We start from the raw sequence: 22115 nt of genomic DNA, 5'->3' as shown, positions 1-22115 counted from the left end.
AAGAACTTTACATAGAAAACTCCCTTCAAGTAGGTACAGGCAGCATAAACAAAACTTTGGAAACAGTGGAAGCAAAGGTAGAAAAAATATGGTCGAAATGGCTAGGACACTTACTACTTACTGTTTAAAAACTATCTTTTTTTCATTTCCAATATGAAATTTTGGCAGATTTTGATATTTTTTGGGTATTTATTTCAGTTTGATAAATATCCAGGTAAGTGGATCGTAGTTTGTACTTATCTTTAAAATGATTCAGTTTTTCAATTAGAGCATAAGCTTTAAAAAAAACTATCTAGTCAACCAAAAGATTTCAGTAGGTAAGGAATATCCCAGAAATACATATATGAATTGATGTATCATTTTTGATAATTAAGCTTAGAAACTAGCTAATTTTAAAGATATACATGCCTAACACCTACATAGAGCTAGAGATAATTTAAAGGATCTGATGCTTTCTGACAATTTGGTTATTTTGAAACCTGGCCCTTAGACTATTGATTTTCCTTTTTTCTTTGAAGGTTTAGGAGAATAACTATTTTAAACCTCTGTTTTTCAATATCAGAACCGGAAAAACCTGAGAAACTTAAAGCCTTCAATATTTCTGCACATTCCTTTTCTCTGCACTGGAGCCAACCCTCTGGCCATGTGGATGGGTTTCACGTGGATCTTGTTCCTGACAGTGGCTTTGTTACTATCAAAGATCTTGGAGGTGGAGAATATCAGGTATCGTTTTCATTATCGTACTTGCCAAACTAACTTGTATTTATATTTGGTCCAAATAGGAAAGTTCTTTATGAAACTCATCCACCATGAAAACTTACTCCTTTGAGACTTTTTAAAAGCATAAGATGAAGACAAAAACACAGATGCCGAATTGATGAGTTTAAGTTTCAGCACTGGTGGACTATTACCTTAGTAACGTCTGTGTCTCTTTTTTTAAGTCTACCCTGAACCTACAGCCAACGATCCAAGGGTTCATGAATAGTTTAACAATGAAAGGGCAGAGCTATTGAGTAATCCACGCTCATTAATTGTGCACTTGCCAGGAGGATCTGTCTTTAAATCATTAATGCAGGCAACATTTCTCTCTAGAGCCATCAATGTGATTCCACTGCCTGAAAAATGTAATAATGATGGATTTTCTTATGATTTTTCTTTTACTTTTTATTGGAACTTCAGAGACACAGGTATTTTGTACACACTCTTAAATACCAGGGCTAAGCAATGGACTGTAATTTTCTTAAGACTCTTAAATAGTTGTTTCTTGTGACAATGAACTAGGATAGGTAGAAATACTGATTTAGTCTTTGATAATGCAGTATGTTTTGTTAAGTTTTTGTTATCTGTTATTTGGTAAGTAGTTATGTGATATAACAAATTTACATTTTACAGTGATAGGAAATATATTGTGATAAATAGCTCAGAGTTATGTAGTGAAGTGTTACTTTGTTTTATTGATTGTGATAGATTTATGGTTTTAACTTTCTTGCTTTTCAGAATTTTAACACAATCACTTGCTTTTGGTGTTCCAGGTTGATGTTTCTAATGCTGTTCCTGGTACGCGGTATGATGTAACCATCTCTTCCATTTCTGCTACAACATACAGCTTACCTGTTAGTAGAACAGTGACAACGAATGTGACAAGTAAGTATATGTTTTCCTTTTTTTTTTTTTACAAAGTATTTGGAACCATTATAAATCTGCTGGATGGAAATATTTACATTGGCGATATGTGCATTGTATGCATGTGAACAGTTTAGTAATTAAAGCAAAATGGAAACAAGAAAGTGATCTGTTTAGAACCTGAGTTCTACGAGTTATCTTCCATTACTTTCAAAGAGCAAAGATAATTTTTCTATACTTGTTTGTGAAATGGATCAGAAACACTGTTAATGGTAATATTTAAATAATACAGAGCCGTGAAAATATACTCACTATAGTTGCTCTGAAAGAGTTATTCAGTTTGTAATACTGGTTCTTGTTTTCTTAGTGTTTGTGTATAAGCCTTGCATCAAGTAAGTTTTTTTAAAAAATGATTTGGCATTAAAAGTATATTTGGCATGTAGGTTTTAGTAGCATTCCATTTTTTACATTCTTATAAAAGACTATTTTTGGTATTCCCCAAAGCATTTAATCTTTTTTTTTCTTGTGGTAGCAAAGCTCTAGGGAGGGTAAACTTACACTTATGAGACCATTAGTCTTTGGGAACTTCAGAAGTCTACAATTTGTAGATATTTTTCTTACATATGATTGTGAAAATACAATAATAATTGTTTGACCTTATAACAACATGACTTTTTTCAAAAAAATAGAACCAGGGCCTCCAGTCTTCCTAGCAGGGGAAAGAGTCGGATCTGCTGGGATTCTTCTGTCTTGGAATACACCACCTAATCCGAATGGAAGGATTGTATCTTACGTTGTAAAATATAAGGAAGTTTGTCCATGGATGCAAGCAGCGTATACACAAGTTAGAGCAAAGCCAGACAGTCTGGAAGTTCTTCTTACTAATCTTAAACCTGGAACAACATATGAAATCAAGGTAATTATTTTGTAAATAGTTAGTATTAGAATATTCATTCATTTTAAAAGTGAAGGAGCTTTATCCCACCAGTCAAGCCTTTGCAGCAAGTGACTGAAGAAGGATCATCTGAGTCTTGGCCTCATTGCCCATCTGGGCTTTTAAAACTTGAACAAATTTTATAATCTCTTTTCATTTTTATGTGTATTTATATAATTTATTTTTCTTATTGATATTGAACCTACTGACAGTCAGCTCTTTATCATTTATCTTCTGGACAAATCAAAGTTTTATTGTTTCAGATTCTGTTTAATTACAGAGTGTAAAGCTTGAATGTAATTCTTTTGGTCTGTTCTAGGTTGCTGCTGAAAACAGTGCTGGCATTGGAGTGTTTAGTGACCCATTTCTCTTCCAAACTGCAGAAAGTGGTAATTTTCCTAAATCATTTATTCTGAATTAGCTTCGTTATGAGTTTTTGTCATTGAAAATAAATAGGGATATAAACAAAATCCGGCACTAAAATGCATAAAATTTTCAACAACATGGCCCTTCAATTACTTTTAGAGTCTTCTTGGATAGTAAGTTTACTCATTAAAATGTATATTGTTCTTTCTGATTATAAAAACACTAAGTGTTATCTTAGAAAACTTTGAAAAAAACAGAAATAAAAAAAACCCTAAATGAAAGTTATCCATGGCCCTGTTATATAAAAAATGCTGTTACCCTTTTGGTCCATTTCTGGCTGATCCTTTTTTTCCCAATGAATATATGTCTTTGTGACTATATATTAGTAAAAGTAGGCTTGTGCCATTTATGCAAGTTTATAGCCTGCCTTTTCCTCTTAACATCAAATCATAAGTATTATTATGACATTAGACTTTTTGAAATACAGATTATAATGGTTATCATATTACTCCATAACATGCAATCATTACCAAACCAATTTAAGCTACCTCCATTCTCCCAATGGCTGAGAGGAAAAACGTGATATCATCCTGATTCCTCTCTCTCATAGTATACTGTAATCTATCAACAAACACTGCCAACATTATATCAAAATATATCCTGAATCTCACCCCTATTGTTAATCACCCTATGTAATCCATTATCATTTCTCGCCTGAACAATCGAAAGTCTCCTCACTGGTTTTCCTGTTTCCAGCTTACCTACCTATAGTTTACTCTATCGACAAGAGCTACATAATCTTTTGAGAGAGAAGCTAGACTATGTTACTTCTCTCCTCGTAAGATGGCTCCTGTCTTATTCAGAGCAAGAACCTAAGTCCTTCCCATGAGCTACAGTGCTCTGTATGCCCTTTCCCCTCTCTGACTTCATCTCTTACCTTTCTCCTCTCCCTCTGTCTACTCCAGCCATACTGATCTTCCATCTTAGGGTCTTTTCTCTTGCTATTCCCTCTGCCTGGAATACTCTTTCACTAAATATCTGTAGAACTCTCTCCCCAGTTGATCCAGATCTCACTTTACCTTTCCTGACTACACCTTCTAAAATAGCCCCTGTTTCCTTCTGTCCATCTTTATTTCCAATAGATTTATTTTTCTCCATTGGACAAGCCTGACATGTAACACATTTACTTGCTTACTTTTTATTGTATGTGTTAGCGTAGTAGAACATAAGCTTTGTGATGAAAATAAGTTGTTATGGAATGGAGGTAATTTTATTTATTTAGTAATTCAGCTGTTTATTTATAATAGCAAACAGTCAGAACCAATAAATAGAAAAATGGCACAAAGAATGGCATCTCCAATCAATAGCAAATATTTTCTGTGGAGCTTATATTCTAGTGGGCTAAGATAAGTAAATGAGTTACTAAGTAATATACTAGATTGGTGAGAAGTGCTATAAAAACAATTTCTGTAATTTTGTGCAACTATAAATGTTCTGTATAAAGATACAGATAAAGATAAAAATATCCAGTGGTTCACTGCCAAAGGGTTACATTGAAATGGGCCCTGTATATCTAGAGGGGATTATGCAATTATAATGTTAAAAGAAACATGTGCCAAGCTTTATGGCCCAGTTTTTATTTGAGACCCCATCAAGAGAAGCATGTGAATACATGCTCTATGCCATAGAAAGAATTAAGAGAAAATTCTAGAGTTTATTTAAGATTAGAAATTAATGATTCATGAGGTCTTTTTCCTATTGATATTGAACCTACTGACATTCAGATTATTAGCACAACTAAAAATTGAGAAAATTATTATTTTAAATTAAATGTTCACTAGGATATAAAAGAAAAATTTATTATGTTTTTAGCTTCAGGGAAAATAATTGGAATAATTTTTAAATGACTTAGCAAATAGTTTATTCTTTTTTTAAAACTGTCATCTTGATACAGCTTCTGATAAAGCCTGGTACATGCAGATTATGATTTCAACTTGACAGTATTTTGAACTTTATATATTTTATACTCTACTAACTGACATAATTTCTGGAGTTATTTTCTCTCTTGGCAAATTATGATTGGGACAGACTAACACTCTAGGATGGCGTGAAAATAATACCGGAACAGAAGTTTTACTCTGTTTCTGACTTGCTGTGTTTTCTTGGGGAAATTACATAATCACATAATCAGTCTTGCCTTATCTTTTGTTTTAAAAAAAAAAAAAAGGTTATGTGGTAAAAATATAAACCTAAATTTAGTTAGATCAGTTATGTCCAAGTTTTCCCCCAAGGATTCCTTTTTATTATTTATGCTACACAGAACTAAATTTAAGGAAAATTTCTGTGGAATAATAAATTGCATTTATTATTATTAAACCAAATTTCTTTCTCCATGAATAAAAATACTCGTAAAGTATAAAGTTAATCCATTATACCATACTGAGCTGATATCACATCCACAAGCACAAAAATCTCAACTTTCTTACTTCTCACACAACATTGTTTCAGACAAATGTAGAATTTTAGCTTTAAAATATTAGAAATATCTCTTGTACCTTCATATCTAACTTGATGGATCCTTGGAAATGTAGAAGATTCTTTTAAAAGTCTCTATATTTGATTTAGAAAGGTTTTTTATTTTTTTTCTGGCTCAAGAAAATGTATGTTTTGTATAGTATACACTTTGAAAAGTTTTAATTAGTTTCACATACTTATATATTTACGCAAGTCACTTGTTTAGCTATGCCCTCAAAGTGTGTGGAAGACTTATCTGAAAGGTGAAGTGATTTATAAACAGAATTTTTTGGTGCTTTAGTGTCAGATCTTTACTTGGACCAAGATGGATAAATTCACTATAAAAATCAAAAGATGATGGGATTTCGGTACCTAAAAATCCAGAAGTAGAAACTAGAATATTTAAAGTAGGGGAAGACCTGTCAGCTACAAAAAACAGCCCAAATTAGTCTTCAGGCACCATGAAGTCACAAAAGGAAAACACACAGATTTTACTGAGGCAAAAATAATGTAATTTTAAGTGAATAAAAATAACCTCTTTTTCACTAAATGTTGTTTAACAGATTTAATTAATTTTTATCTAATATATTTTGTGTACTTTAAAAGATATTTTGAAATCATGTTTTGGAATGTAATAAAGGTTTGGTTACCTTGTAAATTCAAATTTCTCTACACTTGGGCAGTTCCTCATGATTGTTGTTAAGGCCGATTTGGAAATGTGCCAGCTTGTATGCAGTCTGTTATTGATATATATTTCAGGCATTCTTATAAAATTTGCATACTTTAGACTGTCCTTCTTAAGCTTTAATTCCATTGATCAGTTTCTCTTGAAGAAAAAAATTTCTATCCATTATGACATCCATTATTAATGGTTAATCATCTTCCCAAATTGTTGTATTTTACTTTTTTCCATTAAAATGCAGCTGTTGTTAAGTTTCTTAATTTCTGTTTGACTCATATCATCCACATACAGCTCTCCTGCCCAGGACCTAACTTTCTTATATATTTTATATGGCTTTCATTTACAAATCACATTTTGGTATTCTTCTCTACAATGTATGCCTAAACTCTGGTTGTTTGATTTCTCAATGCTAGGCACTTCTACTATCATTTATATTGTTTTACCCCAAACATCTTGTTTTGTTTTTATTTCTTTCAATAGTGACTTGTCATGGTTGTTCTATATTCTAAAGGACCTTAATTATTTACTCGGTCAATTTTGCATAATTAACCTTGAATTAATAAGTATCATTTTTCTTCACTCTGGCCTCATGTTTATCTCATTCCAACTAAGATAGCATATAGCTTATTATTATGCAGATTATTAATAATTAATAACAAAGTATCATGAATTCTGATGAAAGTTGATTTTGAGGGTGTATGAAAGTCAAAATATAATAACCACAGTCAATTGGGTGGTATCCATTTCATATTAGACACTAAATATTTACATACATTCTAGAAATGTGCTTTTTGGTGCAAATGGTTATATAACTGTTTGAATTTGCCACTTCTTCATTATACAAGGAATTTACGTAATTCCAAAGTATTTCAGAAAGTAAGATATTCATTATTCAAATTTCTATAACCACAAACAACTGTTGACTGAATATTTTTTCAGACTTATTTGAAATAGTTTATTGATGGATGTATTGGCCAAATAATCCTGAAGTAAAGCTTGTGTGCCTCTTAAACACAGCTCTATGGGCCCAATTTCCAGTTCTTTATTTTAGGCAAAAGTCAATTCAAAAAGTATACTCAAGTATATATTTCAAAAAGTATACCCAAGTAGATTTTATGCAATGTATTATACATTTAATTTCATATAACATGGGAAACGTAACATCCCAAAGTTATATAAATGCCATTCTAAGTTTTATAACAATGTTTTTCCTCTCCTTCAATCCCTCTCACTTCCCCAGCTCCAGGAAAAGTGGTGAATCTCACAGTCGAAGCCTTTAACTATTCAGCAGTAAGCCTGATTTGGTATTTACCTCGGCAACCAAATGGCAAAATTACCAGCTTCAAGATTAGTGTCAAACATGCCAGAAGTGGGATAGTAGTGAAAGATGTTTCAATCAGAGTAGAGGACATTTTGCCCGGGAAATTGCCAGAATGTATTGTAAGTATCATGGAACATTTTCTATGTCTCAAAAATTTTAGGTAAATTACATCTTGAAGTTTTGGTAAAATTTCCATTTTACCAAAACGATTCTTAGCTATTTGATTACTTATAATATCATATGATATACAATTGGCTATAGTCAAGGCAGAATAAGAGAAAGGTTTGAGAATTCAGCAGTGAGAAGTCAGATCACTTAGGGAGCTCTGGAAAGACTACATTATAGGCATGGCATTTGTGATAGGCCTTGGAGTAAGGATAGGTGGAGATTACGTGGAGGTAGAGGATATTTTATAAGCCCTGAAGTAGGAAATCATAGGATATCACGGGAAAAAAGGTAATACTTCCGTGTGACAGGAGAGGAGGGGAGGGGAATAGTCAAGGTTAAGTTTGTGGAAGTAGATTGTTTTTGTTGTGTATATCTTTAGTGAAGAATTTGTTACTATTCTAGTCATAGATGGGAAATCCCTGGAAGTACTGTAATAATGCTTTTTTAAAGTTAATTTTGGTTATCTTTGTGATATTATTGATGTGAAAACAACCAAAATTACTTTTCTTTTAAATGCTTTAAGTTGTAGAAGTCACAAAATATTTTTTTAATTTGGATATCTAATACACATAAACACATATACACATGTACCCATATACACACCAACACTTGTTCTATTAGCTTTGTCTTGAATACCATTGCAGAAAAAAATGATCATAACGGTAAGAAAGTGACGTTATGTTTGAAATTTCACAATAGGGAAAACATTTCATCTCTTTGGCTCTTGCATTTTTAATATGAATTTTAAAAATTCTTAATAATGATTTTGCTATGGTTGTACCTTTACTCAAAGCCACATGAAATCCTACTTATAAGAAAGATTAAGGTGTAAAGAATGCAGTAAATACATTCTGTTCTAAAACTGTGGACAATGGTATTGATGGTATAACTCTAGACGGTAAGTGGGTATAATTAAAATCTAGCAGATTTGTCTGTAGCTCTAATGGGTAAGTGAATCTGTTAAACTCTTACCCAATCATACACATACACACACAAATTAGGAATAATATTTGTAGTATAAAGAAAAAATGAATTACCCTTATCATCACCATCAAGTGATACCACATTATTTTCCCATTGATGTTTATGTTATTCACTAGGAGAGTAATGAATCCTTTTTATGGAGTACAACCAGCCCTTCTCCAACCCTCGGGAGAGTGACGCCTCCATCACGTACCACCTACCCATCGAGCATGTTGCCCGGGAGGAAGATTAGCTCTGTGTGGAAAGAGCCTATCAGTTTTGTAGTGACACATTTGAGACCTTATACGACGTATCTTTTTGAAGTTTCTGCTGTTACAACTGAAGCAGGTTATATTGATAGTACGATTGTCAGAACACCAGAATCAGGTATGGTTGCTTTCTTTCTTTTTTTTCTTTGGTAGGAAAAGAAGTTAAATTATTCATGGAATAACCTTTCATTTTTTTCATGTAGATATTTTTGTTAAAACCTTCCTTCCCTTTCAATAACTTTTTTTTGCCCTAATAACAGATAATAGGTATCCCTTCTGGAGCATCTTCACTTTCAATACTCTTTTATGATACTAATATAAGCATCTAAAATGAGAAAGGAGATTTCAGAGAAGAGACTTCTGAACTAATAACCTTGATCCTAAGATCAGCTTTTATCATTCTGTGACCCCAGCAATTTTTTATAATCATCCTGTCCTTCATCTTCTATAGTCATGTGTAGATGACTTCTCTCACTGATATTGCTATTGCCAGATGTGGAGATAACACCTGCAGTAGCAGAAATATCATGCGATTAACATTCAGCATCAGATAAAAACAGTAGTTAAAAAATACCTACCTGTATCCTCTTTGTATTTCAGTTTCCTTTTGTGAAAAATGGAGACAGTAATAGTATCTTCCTTATGGAGATGGTGTTAGTACTAAATGAGTATGATTAGATATTATTATTACTACTAAATTCTAAGAGTACATATTTCTAGGTATGGTATTTATATATTTAATTATGATAATATGTCAGCGTCCATATATACACATATATATAGACACACACATCTAAACATACTACATAATGCCATACTAAATATATAGTATCAGAAATTCAGTTGGATTGATGGTTTTTAAGTCTACTGGAAATTATTACTTGTAGGGTAATTTCACTAAAGCATAGTATTTTTTTCTGATTACATAGGTATCGTTTAAGTACATGTAAATTTGAAGATTTTTCTTGAATTAAACATCTTTGAATCAGACCATTTCCTCTTCTATACTCCTTACTTCTTTTCATACAAAAAAAGAAAGAATTTCATGAAGGTCACACAAAGTGAAATTTGATAGACAAGAATTTTGTTTTTAAAAATATTTGGGGCTTCCCTGGTGGCGCAGTGGTTGGGAGTCCGCCTGCCGATGCAGGGGACACGGGTTCGTGCCCCAGTCTGTGAAGATCTCACATGCCGCGGAGCGGCTGGGCCCATGAGCCATGGCCGCTGAGCCTGCGCGTCCGGAGCCTGTGCTCCACAACGGGAGAGGCCACAACAGTGAGAGGCCCACGTACCGCAAAAAAAAAAAAAAAAAAAAAATATTTGGAATGTTTCATTTCAATTAAAAGAAAGTGTTTTTTTTAATATAGAAAAAGACTTTTTAAATATCTATGAAAAAGACTATGAAAAAGACTTTTTAAATATCATTATTATTTTTATATGTTACCAATGTTACATTCGAATATAGGTTATAAATTTCCTCTCAGAACCAAATACAGATATTGATATAAAAAGTAAAATCACTGCCAACAGATTCTGAAGGTTGAGTTATTTCTTTGCCCCTTCTACCTGTGTACACCAGAGGGAGAGCTTTTATCAAGCCAGATGCCCAGGGCTTGTTGAATGCAATACGTATAAATGCTTCTAGACAATGTAACTGTACAATGAACTATATAGGAATAAAACACCCTGTGCAATAATATACAGCATTAAATAAAAATAGTAATTGTTGCAAATAAGGAGTTTATCTAATGGTCCACCACTTATTCAAATTCTTCAATTATAGCCTATTTTTTCTTTTTGTAGGTTGAAAAAACAAACACTTTACTGTGTGACCTTTTTTTTCTCTGATTTTGTGTTTTATTTTGTGTATTTAATAAGGTGCTTTTAAATTTTATATATATATCTATTATTCATTATTTTTCTGTAATCATTTTAGTGCCTGAAGGACCACCACAAAACTGTGTAACAAGTAACATTACAGGAAAGTCCTTTTCAGTTTCATGGAACCCACCAACTACAGTTACAGGAAAATTTAGTTACAGAGTTGAATTATATGGACCATCAGGTAAGTCTTAATCAGTTTTGTGTTTACCTTTTGGAGTAAGAATTATATAAAATATGTTACTATGATCAAACTTTTAAAAAGTATTTAACTGTTTTTAAAAGACCCTATAGTTGAAGCAAACAGTAAAAAAGTAATAAGGAAGTGAGGCTCTTTGAACTTTTTGTTTAAAATCATAAATAAGTATAAGGAGGGTAAAACATTGCCCATGTTCCATATTTCATGACAAGGAGCTGAAAGAACAAAGGATAACCCCTCAAGAAGAGAAGTTTTAGAAGAGATACATGTCTTCACATATTTGAACAGGAGGACCTTGACTTACTCTGATTGCAAATATATGAAGAACAATGGGCTTTGGTTATATTAAATCAGATTTCTGCTTAGAAGAAAGAAACTATTTCTAATAATTGGCTCTCTAAAAGTAATATGGGCAACTTCATAATGTAGCGAGTTCATCATCTTTCTGAGCAAGGAGGAGCTGGACATCCACTTGTCAAATATTTTAAGGGGTTCAAAAACTATATTAGTAGAAGTTGATTAAGTAAACTCTACAATTCTTTCATAATCTGCATTCTATGGTTCTATGAAATAAGTTTATTTCAGATAGTAATGAAATAACATAAACTCACATATTATCATTTATTTGGAAGAGTGGAAAAATCGTCAAATGTCCAAATTATTCATTTGGGAACTTCTAGGAATCTATCATGAAACACATGAGTAAACTTTATTTCTCATCCCTGAGTACCTTATGCTCCTAAAATTCTGAAATATTTGCATGCCTAAAGATATGGTAGTCTGTTTTTCCCCCTCCCTCCTCAGTACATAGACACACATGGATACCCAGACATAGCTTTTCTGTCAGTACTATTTTACAAAATTTTGACAAAGTACTCTTATATCTGTGAGGCTGGTAAGTCAAGAGAATGTATTTAGTAACTATCGAATTTAGCAAACTGGAAGTCATTAGCGATCTTATCAAGAGCAGTTATGGTGGAGTATGTGGGGTAAATGCCTGCTTGGAGTAGACTGAAGAGAGAATGGGAGAAGAGAATTGAAACAGTGGGTAATGGACAGCTCTTGAGTTCTGCTGCAAAGTGAAGCAGTGAATGGAAGTGGGTAGAGGGGGTGAGGGGTGAGCAGCATCGACAGGTTTTCTTTTCAGAGGGAACAAGCAAAGCATGTTTGTTTGCTGATGGGAATAAATTTAAAAAAGGATATGTTGATGATATAAGAAAGGCAGGAATTATTGGAAAGATATCTTTGTGTAGGCAGAAAATGGGATCTTTTGCTCAAACATAGGGATTAGTTTGAATAAGAATCCAGATGGTTTATCCATTGTAACAGGTTATAAGGCAGAGTCTGTGGGTGCAGATGCTGTACATAGGTAGTTGCGTTGGTGGGAGTGTGTGGCACATGTCTTCTGAATGATTAATTTTTCCAACTAATCAACTGGGAAGAAAAAGTGTAAATATTCACCTAGAAGAGTAGAGAGTGACTGTACTACTGAAGTTAGGTAAGGTGCTGAGTACCATTTAGGGCTCATTTGAAGTGTGGTAATGAATAAAGTGATATCAGTCAGAGTGGATTTGTGTTTTTCTCCAGGTCCCTTCAACAAGAGAGGGCTTATGTAAGGCAGTGATTATTACTGACAATGGATAAAGAGTAGACATCAAGTGGTGAGGAACCAAACAAAATAAAGTAGGTGGTAAGATCAATGGATTGGAGGTCCCAAAGAATTGTTGGTTCTGGCTTCTAGGGTAGTGATCAGGAGACAGGAAGTGTGGTCAGAGACAGCTGCATGAAATTGAGATAATTTAGGATTTGCAGTTATTGGTAATAGCCATGTCTATTATGACTGTGAGGGAGTGACTGAGATCAAGTGGAGGACTAGATTATTTAAGGAGAGCTTGAAGTAGTTTAAGGATGATCTCTAAGGATATTGAAATCACCGCAAATTAAGATGGTAGCATTGAAGAAAATGCCATTGAAGCAGGAGCTAAACCATCCAGAATGAGAGTGTGTGACCCTTGGGTCCACAGATCACTACAACAATGAGAGTCAGTGGATGTCACCGATGACATGAGAGCTGAAGCTGTGGGCTTTTCTAAGGAGGAGCTACAATTGTCTAAGAGCAAAGAGGAGCAAGGAGAACACATACCACACCTGACCGCCTAGTCGCTTGAGGGCTGCGGGGAAAAATCAGTCACCACCATTCAGGGTGGCTGTAGGGAACAGAAGCAGTGGTCTCAGGGGAGAGCTAGGTTTCAGTTAGAGCAAGAAGGGGAAAAAACAATTCAGAGAAAGTTGAGGATTTAAGGAATTTTGATGATGGCCCAGTTAAGAAATTTTGCTCAGAAGCTAAGCTACAGAAATTTTCTAAATATATCTTTTTATAGAAGATAGTGAGAATATTTAGAATTTTAATTGAATGAATTTGAGTATCAAACACTGTCACTGTTTTTATATTGGTAAAACCTAATGTGTTCATTTTAACTATGTCAAAAAATAACACTATGGTCCAATAGGGCTTTATATAAAAGTAATTTTAAATACTGCAAGATTTTCATTTTTTTTCCATTTTAAATAAATTGACACCAGTGTGACACTAAGCTAAATGTTTAAGATATATTCACTTTTAAAATTGTAATAGTGAATGTTAGTGCATAGGTTAACACTTTAATTGCTCTATACTTAAATGTAAGAATGATTACATGCTTGAAGAGTAAATAATCCACAATTATCTTTTGCTTTTTGCAGGTCGGATTTTGGATAATAGCACAAAAGACCTTAAGTTTGTATTCACTAATCTAACACCATTTACAAAGTATGACGTGTATGTTGCAGCTGAAACCAGTGCAGGGATTGGACCCAAGTCAGATATTTCAGTATTCACTCCTCCAGAAGGTAAGAACACCTCCTCTAGTGTGTTAATGAAAATTTTTATTGCATCGGTTAAACATCGTATTAGAAGCTCTTTGGTTGATATTTACCTAATTCATGTTATTTCCTTATCAGATTACTACCTAGTGCATTCTGAACATGTGTTCCTTAGAACACTAAACCCATAGCATGCTTCATAATAAGAGGGACCAAAGATCAACATTACATGCAGTATCAGCCTGCATAATTCACAAGGAATAGTACTGGCAAAATCTCAAGAATACTTAAACAAGTGAACACATTTAACATGGTTTAAACCACATTATTTAATGTTGACTCTATCTTCCCACAAAATAACGTTCAGAGAAATCCACGTATCCCACAATGCCTATAACAAAGTATATTTATAATCAAAAGGATATTCTAAGGAAGTGAGGATTTCTGGAAGGTGCATAATATAAATTTACCAGAATATACTGAAATTATTTTTAAAAGTTTCTCCTGAAGAAATTTTTTATTTGTATATATTAAACGTCACAGTCTGAGGCGAACTGTAGTGTTTAAAAAAACGTTACCATGCCATTTCACAACCTGTTTTCTGGGCCCACACCAAACTTGCTCAATGCCTTCATTTCTATTTAGATATTGTAATTATTTAGGAGAATACAATAATTTTTTTACAGTCACACTAACACTTGAAAAAGTTTTCAGTTTTTGTTTATGTGAGAGCTAACATACAGTAACTTGTGAATTAAGTACACAGTGTGCTCACATGCACGTGCATACACACACACACACACACACACACACACACACACACACACGAGGCTGGGCATACCTTCATCAGATAAATCATTCAAGTGTTTCACCATGAGAGGGCAGCAACTATTAGGGAATTTTGTACTTCTCCCCCCTTTCAAAGAACAACCCTTGATAATATTTTGCTATTGAAAGAACGTAAAAATTATGTTACATCGATTTCAAATGAAAATTCTAATGTGTATACAGTTTCAATACACAGGTTAAAAAAGAGACGCACACTCATTAACAAAATGCTCTTATTTTTTCATATCAAAACTTTTTCCATTGTATTTCTATCAGAAGAGTCTTAGCATTGTACGTCTTCTCAATTAGACCTGAAATTTCTCCCACCTCCACCTAAACCTGCTCTTAAGCATTTTCAAGAAATCTAGACAGATTTATGGATGGCTGTCAAACACCACAGAGCAATCTGGCCTTCATCATACTTAGAGCCCTTGAATTTGGTCTTTTCTCAACCAACCCAACTGACCAATTTCTATTCTCATGTTATGCAATTAAATAAATTCAGTCTTCTTTCAAGCCAAGCTGATTTTGGTGCTCCTAAACTGAATCCACAATTTAAGATTTTTGTTTTATTGTCATCATTCTTGGCCTACAGTATCTGACCAAAATAGGGAAATAGATAATACATTGCCACACACAGTGCCATTTTGTTTATTTGGGATATTGTTTAAGCATTTATTTCCCTTTCTTTATATCTGTACATTTTATTGACAAAAAAGTAGAATTTTAAGGACATTGTTCAACATATTTCACATGGGTTATTTTTCACACCAAGTTATTTTGAATATCTGACTCTACTTGCCCTGTGTAACGAGCAGTGTATCCTAAGTTTTATCCTACTGCCTCCTGTACTACTCACCATGTAGACCACATCCAGGTGGCTTCCAGGAGAACCCACTGGCAACAGGTGGGTCTCTCTAAGGGCAGGCGTAGCACAGTTCTTACCTCTGCATGTCTGCTTCTCCATGGAGTTCTCAGGGAGTTTCAGTGGAATGCTGGGGCAAATTCAGTGAATGTAGACTCTGACAGCACTAATTAATCCTGGTCCTACTAATTAAAACTTTGCCATAAAGGAATCTTTAGACTATATGAGAACAATCTAATAATTCATTAGAACTTTTTACTTTCAAGTAAAATTTATACCTTAGTTTTAGATTATTCTTTTTATTCATTAATACAACAGGGTTCTTTGTATTCTAATTAAAGTTACTCAATTTATTTTTTTCTCCATATTTAAAAGTAGTCTATAGTCTATTTAAAAAATTAATTAGGACCAGCTTTTAAATTAATATATTTTAAAATAACTAGGGTTCTAACAAACCTCCAGATATTCATAGAAAAATATTGAATTGATTTCTTATAGAAAATATATGCTATCACATTTTAATGGGGCTGATTTCTCTAATACTGAGAATCATATGGTCCATGGTCTACTTTGTTTATCAAAGAAAATCAACATGATGTTGTTAAAGCAGTTATCCTATGTATTTCATAATGTTTCTACATATCTGTTAATATTTTACTGAGCAGATTTCTACATAGGCATGAAGAAGAGATGGTTTTGGAAAAAATGATAATTTAATAATCTCTAATGTTATAAAACATCATAGTTGCCTATTCCAAAATGAGGTAATCTGCTGAATATAACATAGGCAACAGAATTTTCTTATTATTTGTATCGGGATTAAAGAAACTTAAGTAAATTTTGTTGCTTCAATAGCCCCTAAAACTTCTCTGCCACTAGTGTCAAATATCTTTTAAGGAGGTTAACATCATTCCTTAAAAGCAAACAAAGTATTGAAATCCATATTTACTCCTCCATAAATAGATATTGGAAGTGAAGACATTTGTCCTTAGTAGTTTCAATTTGCTACTTTCTGCCAATAGTAGCAACATCTTTGTAGGGAGATCACTGAGAAACTCTGAACTTTGTGTTTTTCAGGATTCTCCGTGACTTTTATTTTTCAGTAGATTTTTGCAAAATTCACTTCTAATGGAAGTTTAAGTTGCTAGATAATGGCAGGCTTATTTTAATGTATTTTCTCTACCCCAATGCCGTTCGTCTCCATTTCATTTTTTTCTAAGAATTTTTCATTTGCAAACTCCAAATCATTTGGAATATATTTTTACTAATCATATGTGTACTCTGTTTCCCATTTCTTAGTAAAATTTATAGGTGTATTGACTTGAGAATGATTCTTAGGTCATCCCCATGGACAACACCTTCATAATTGATGCTGAACCATGAATAATTGCTTTGTGTGTTTGATTTTCTTTAGTTAATTTGGTATCAATATTAAAGAAGTTTGATCTAATCCACACTTCTCTGGTTTCCCCATAAGAATTTGTGGTGTAACATATCAAGTATCTTTCTAAAGACAAGATACAATGCTGTCTACTCCATTTCCTTTATCCCCTAAGCTTTTTCTTCTTTCATAAAAAAAAGAGACAGCCTTAGAATCATTCTTACACAAGTTTGGGGTACATTTTTAGGGTAACATAGAACCACTTAAAGTTGGATTGTAACTTTAGGCATTAGTGTCATGGGGCAATACTTACTAAGTTATATTGAAAAGTATAAATCAAAAGATAGAGAAACAGTATCTGCTACTATTTTTAGGTTTGGCTAACAGAATAAGAGAGTACTTTTTAAATATACTGCTGTACTGGGTAATGTTTGGTATCCTACTACATTATTATGTTATATCACATGGGACTGACCATTTCACTTATTTTATAGTAGGCAGGGTTTAGTTATCTGATTAATCTGATCAATGTACTTATTAAACTGGCTTTTTCAGTTAAGATTCTACATGTGTTCAAATTAGATGGAAAAGTGCCAGGTCTCTTCTTTGATTTAGGTTATGCAATACTGAGAGTTTGTCTACATAGCGACCCCAAAATAAAAGGTCAAAGCAAGGTGGAATTGGAGTTTTGATATTTAAATAGCTGTGTTGTTCTCACACTACATGGTTAATTAGAAAGGTCCTCCACTCTTGAAAAATGTATATTGGCATATATGATGATAGAAACATAAGCTTTAGGAACAGTGTATGTTAATGAAATAAAACGTGTAAGAGGTGACCTATGCAAAGGATTTTATCTGTTTTATTCCTTCCTCTATCCTCAAGCGCCTAGAACAGTGACTGTATGATGAGTCCTCAGTCTGTTGAATGATGAATGAATCAATCAGTGATTGTAGGGTTCTAGCCTCAGTCTTTCCTCAGTCTTTCAAAGGTCAAACTATTTTTCTTTCAGATTTGAACACCTTTGGGGAAATCAGTCTAAAGAGTTATCCTTCTATATAGAGATATACCAAAATGTTTTTAGAAAAGGAGATGCAAATAATTGGCAAATTATAGGTGTACCCATGTTATGTTTATTTCAGTTTTGAGCACAGGTTATACCCATACTGGACACTGGAATTTTTTTTTTTTTTTTTTCTGGTACGCTAGCCTCTCACTGTTGTGGCCTCTCCCGTTGCGGAGCACAGGCTCCGGACGCGCAGGCTCAGCGGCCATGGCTCACGGGCCCAGCCGCTCCACAGCATGTGGGATCTTCCCGGACCGGGGCACGAACCCGTGTCCCCTTCATCGGCAGGCGGACTCTCAACCACTGCGCCACCAGGGAAGCCCATGGACACTGGAAATTTGACTGCAGTAATCAGATATGCTCTTAGTCTGGAATTCATCCATCTAGCCATTAACTAGTCAACAAACGTTTAGAAATATTTACATTGTTATAATCTCCAGGGAGATTTTTTTTACTGATTACTTCATAGAGACAAAGAAAAAAAAACAACTTTTAATCTACTGGATAAAATACTACATGGTTACAGGAGCTTACTACATGGTTAACTTAAGCATAATTAGGTTCATTAATTATAATAATATTTATGGGAGTTGTGACATTAATTTTCAATTCCTTTTTGTTATCTTAAAGGAGAACAGAGTCATTCTTCATTTGTATTATACCCCCAATATGTCTTTCTTCTAACTGGAATTTGGAAAACCTGTACTACTGTGAAATATCTCAGCTTAGGGAAATAGGGAAATGAGGGAAATGAATTTAATGTGTGACCACGTCCTAATCATAAAGGACAATATTTTTACATCTCATTTTCTCTTTCTTGAACCAACATATTATAAAGTCTTTTGAATTTGTTCCTAACTTTGTATGGTGATAGGAAAGTTTTAATCACACCGATTTTATAGATAGGGAAACTAAAGGTGGAGGGGTGAATTGGTTATTTATAATCACACAATGAACTATAGACAGAAAGTGGACAAGTGCCCAGAGCAGGTTTACTCGTGGTTCATTACTCCTGTGGCCCTGGGAGGTTTCCTAGAGGTTGCTCTTGGTGACATACATAGATACATACATACATACATTCATTCATTCATTCATTCATTTATTTAGTGATTTTATACTTTTATACATTACAAAATTATTATCACTTGATGACTATCTAACTAGAATTTAAGTACTTCTTGCTTTATCTTAAACCAATTGTCAGTTTTTCTCTCTTTTTCTTTACTGTTGCAAAGAGTGAGGGCATCTGAAATTTGAGATTCACATAATTAATTTGTAAAATCAGCAGGAAAATATCAATCAACTCTTCAAACAATTTAATGTAATGAATTAAAATTTGCCTAATTGATTTTTACCAACTACATGTAATTTCATTCATGGTATTCTGGATATTATTTTTTGGTATGTTGTAATTTTTATAAAGTCTTCAGGATTTCTACTGGGCATTCATCAATCATAAACAACTTTCCCTGGGAAGTGGTTTTTATTAATTAATTTGTTTTGAACAAATGTTGTGACATTTTGATTTGGGAAAATTATTCCATGTTATTCTGTTTCTTGTGGACATTTTGAGAACAACGTGTAGAAATTTAAATATCTGTATATTTTAAACGATCAGATACAAATTTAATAATTAATAAATTGTTTTAGTCTGTTTTCTAATAGAATTGCTTATATATCTTCAATCGTGAACTAAGAATTAAGGGAATTTTTAAAAATTTGAGAATGTATTTTTAAATTTCCCTTTTCTTATTCTCTTTTTTTAGTTCCAGGTACAGTATTTGATTTGCAAGTTGCAGAAGTAGAAGCCACAGAAATAAGCATTACTTGGAAGAAACCACGACAACCAAATGGAATCATTAACCAATATCGAGTGAAAGTATTAGTTTCTGAGACAGGAGTAATATTGGAGAATACTTTGCTCACAGGAAAAGATGAGGTATTGCACTTTAATTTCTTATTTTGGGGAGCCCTTTCTACTTGGTTTTGGCCCTGATAACTTGGAAGATTTGCCAACATGCAAACATAAAATATTTGACGAGCTTCAGAGTACAAAATGAAGTAAATTTAGGCTATGTTGATAATCTAGCTCATCATATTTCATTTTAGGACATATATTATTAGTTAAGTGCTATTATGTTTTTTCAGCAATGAAAAATGTTAATTGAGGAATTAAGCAGGACTAAAGGTACTTCCATAAGTGAATATTATTATGGTAATTAAGGTAATGAATTGTTTGGAAACTCCTGTTATGATTTAAGTACTCCTTCTAAGGCTGTGCTTGTCATTTGGAAAAGTTGCCAACGAAAGGCACAGTAATTTTAGTAGCTGTTGTTGACAAATGATTTGACCTACTTAGGAAGCCAGATTTCTCAAAGCTGCCTCATTTAAAAACAAACGAACAATATACATTTGATTAAAGAAATCAAATAAATAAAAGAGATGAAATCGTTTCATAGATGTAAAATAAGAGGACAATGTTTGCTTCTGTTCACACCGGGAGTCTTTTCTCCCCCTTTGTTTCTGTTAGGAAGCAGTGATTTTCCTTCACTGTCTTCATTCACCTCATCCAGCCAGCTGTTCACCTGTGAGTTCCCTCTAAAACTGCAGACTAGTTGTATCCAGATATTGGTGGCTCCTGGGGCTCACAAAAATTAAATATACTTGGGACCAGTGAGTGTAGCAATCTCTGTACCTTAGAGGTACTACCTGATGGTTATTCAGTAATTAGGTTCCACTCCTTTGGTCCAGAATCACTGTTTTTTCCTATCTCCACATATATTACCTATTCTATTTCTAGTCCCAGCTCTCCTCCATTTCTGACATCTACCTGAAAGTTGACCTCACTATGTGCTTAATGCATTCTGGCCACCTAGGACTTATTACTCCAAGTCGTTTGACATCTCTGGCCCAGGGTTAAATTTTAATCCAATGTGGACTCCATTCCTCTGTGCAAAAATGTTGAGTTATGATTTCTCTGATACTTTAGTTGACAACTCAGGCAAAGGGCAAAAGCTTAATCCTCTGCTCCTGCTGAGAAGGCCTTAAATTAGATACTTCACTATTTTAGGACTGGGTGACAGGTCTGTCACTTGTAATGACATCTACTGAATGGCAAGCCACACCTCTTTTTCTCTTGAAAGTAAGAGATTGTGGAACGACTTCTTTGTTATTCTGCCTATATCTATATGATCTGTGGTCTCTGTGACATAGTAGAGAGAACATGAGCTTTGGTACTGTACAGATCTGGGCTTATATCCTAATTTGGTCACTTACTGGGCTGTACAGCAGAAAGGTTAAGTGCATGGACCTAGGAGGAAATATGCTTGGGTTTAAACCTTGGTTTTGCCTGTAGTGATGGTTTAACCTCGAGAAAGTAGGCTTGACCTCTCTGAACTTCAGTTTCCTCTTCTCTAAGATAGGGACTCTAAGAGTCCCTATAACACAGGATTGTTAATGAAGGTTTAGTGGATTAATGTGTGTAAAGAGCTTAGAACTATACCTGGCATATGGTAAGTTTGGTGCTAAGTAATTGTGACCTGTTGTGATTATCAATCATGGCACTGGACCTTTCACCCTCATTGGGACTCAATATTAGTTTCCTTAGGTCTCAATAAAAGGAGGCATTATACTTCTCTTTATTTCTGTGATTGTATCTTTCTTCATTAGATCAGGCGCTATATTGATATTTCTGCTTCCCCATGTGATTGGTGTTTGGGTTCACCTTTCAAGAGGTTGACATATGGCAGAGGCTCTAAATCCAAAAGAACCAGGGTCCTAGACCGGGCTCTGCCCTTTTCTAGATCTATGACCTCGGTCAAGTCAACTTTTGGAGACTTGCTGCCCTTACTTTTAAAGCAGAGCTTATATACCCACCTTATATGATGAGGAATAAAGGAGATAACAGATAAAACCTCTGGCTTAGTGTATTCATTTTTTATCCTCTTCCTTGACCTTGATGTAGGATAAGGATTCTTCTATTCAGTCTTCAACTTCTCAGAGTATAGCCTCCACACCCTGTCTCAAGAATTGTTTAAATCCTTGAAATCTTGTTAGAAGTCACCAGTGGCCTCCTAAGTGTCAGATAAGGTGGTAATATAGTTTTAGCCGTCCTCATCTTCCCTGTCTCCTCCAAAATCCATTTGTTTGCCTCCTACTCTCCAGCTTTTGATACAACCATTTTCTCCCTAATA

At 33.9% G+C, this 22115-nt stretch overlaps 1 protein-coding gene across 1 annotated transcript in view; it reads left to right on the top strand.

The window, feature by feature from the left end:
• Positions 1–1069: 1069 nt before the first annotated feature.
• PTPRQ (protein tyrosine phosphatase receptor type Q) overlaps positions 1070–22115 on the top strand; it is a gene marked incomplete at its 5' end in the record, with an annotated part of 196504 nt that continues 175458 nt past the window's right edge. Inside the window, 10 exon segments of the mRNA XM_079936915.1 lie at positions 1070–1129; positions 1131–1187; positions 1533–1644; positions 2313–2539; positions 2877–2946; positions 7360–7559; positions 8709–8958; positions 10777–10905; positions 13663–13809; positions 19689–19861. Coding sequence (XP_079793041.1) covers positions 1070–1129; positions 1131–1187; positions 1533–1644; positions 2313–2539; positions 2877–2946; positions 7360–7559; positions 8709–8958; positions 10777–10905; positions 13663–13809; positions 19689–19861 — 1425 coding nt within the window.

This window comes from Stenella coeruleoalba, assembly GCF_951394435.1.
Source record: "Stenella coeruleoalba genome assembly, chromosome: 11".
Lineage (NCBI taxonomy): Eukaryota > Metazoa > Chordata > Mammalia > Artiodactyla > Delphinidae > Stenella > Stenella coeruleoalba.
This window is presented reverse-complemented; position numbering and strand designations above follow the sequence as displayed.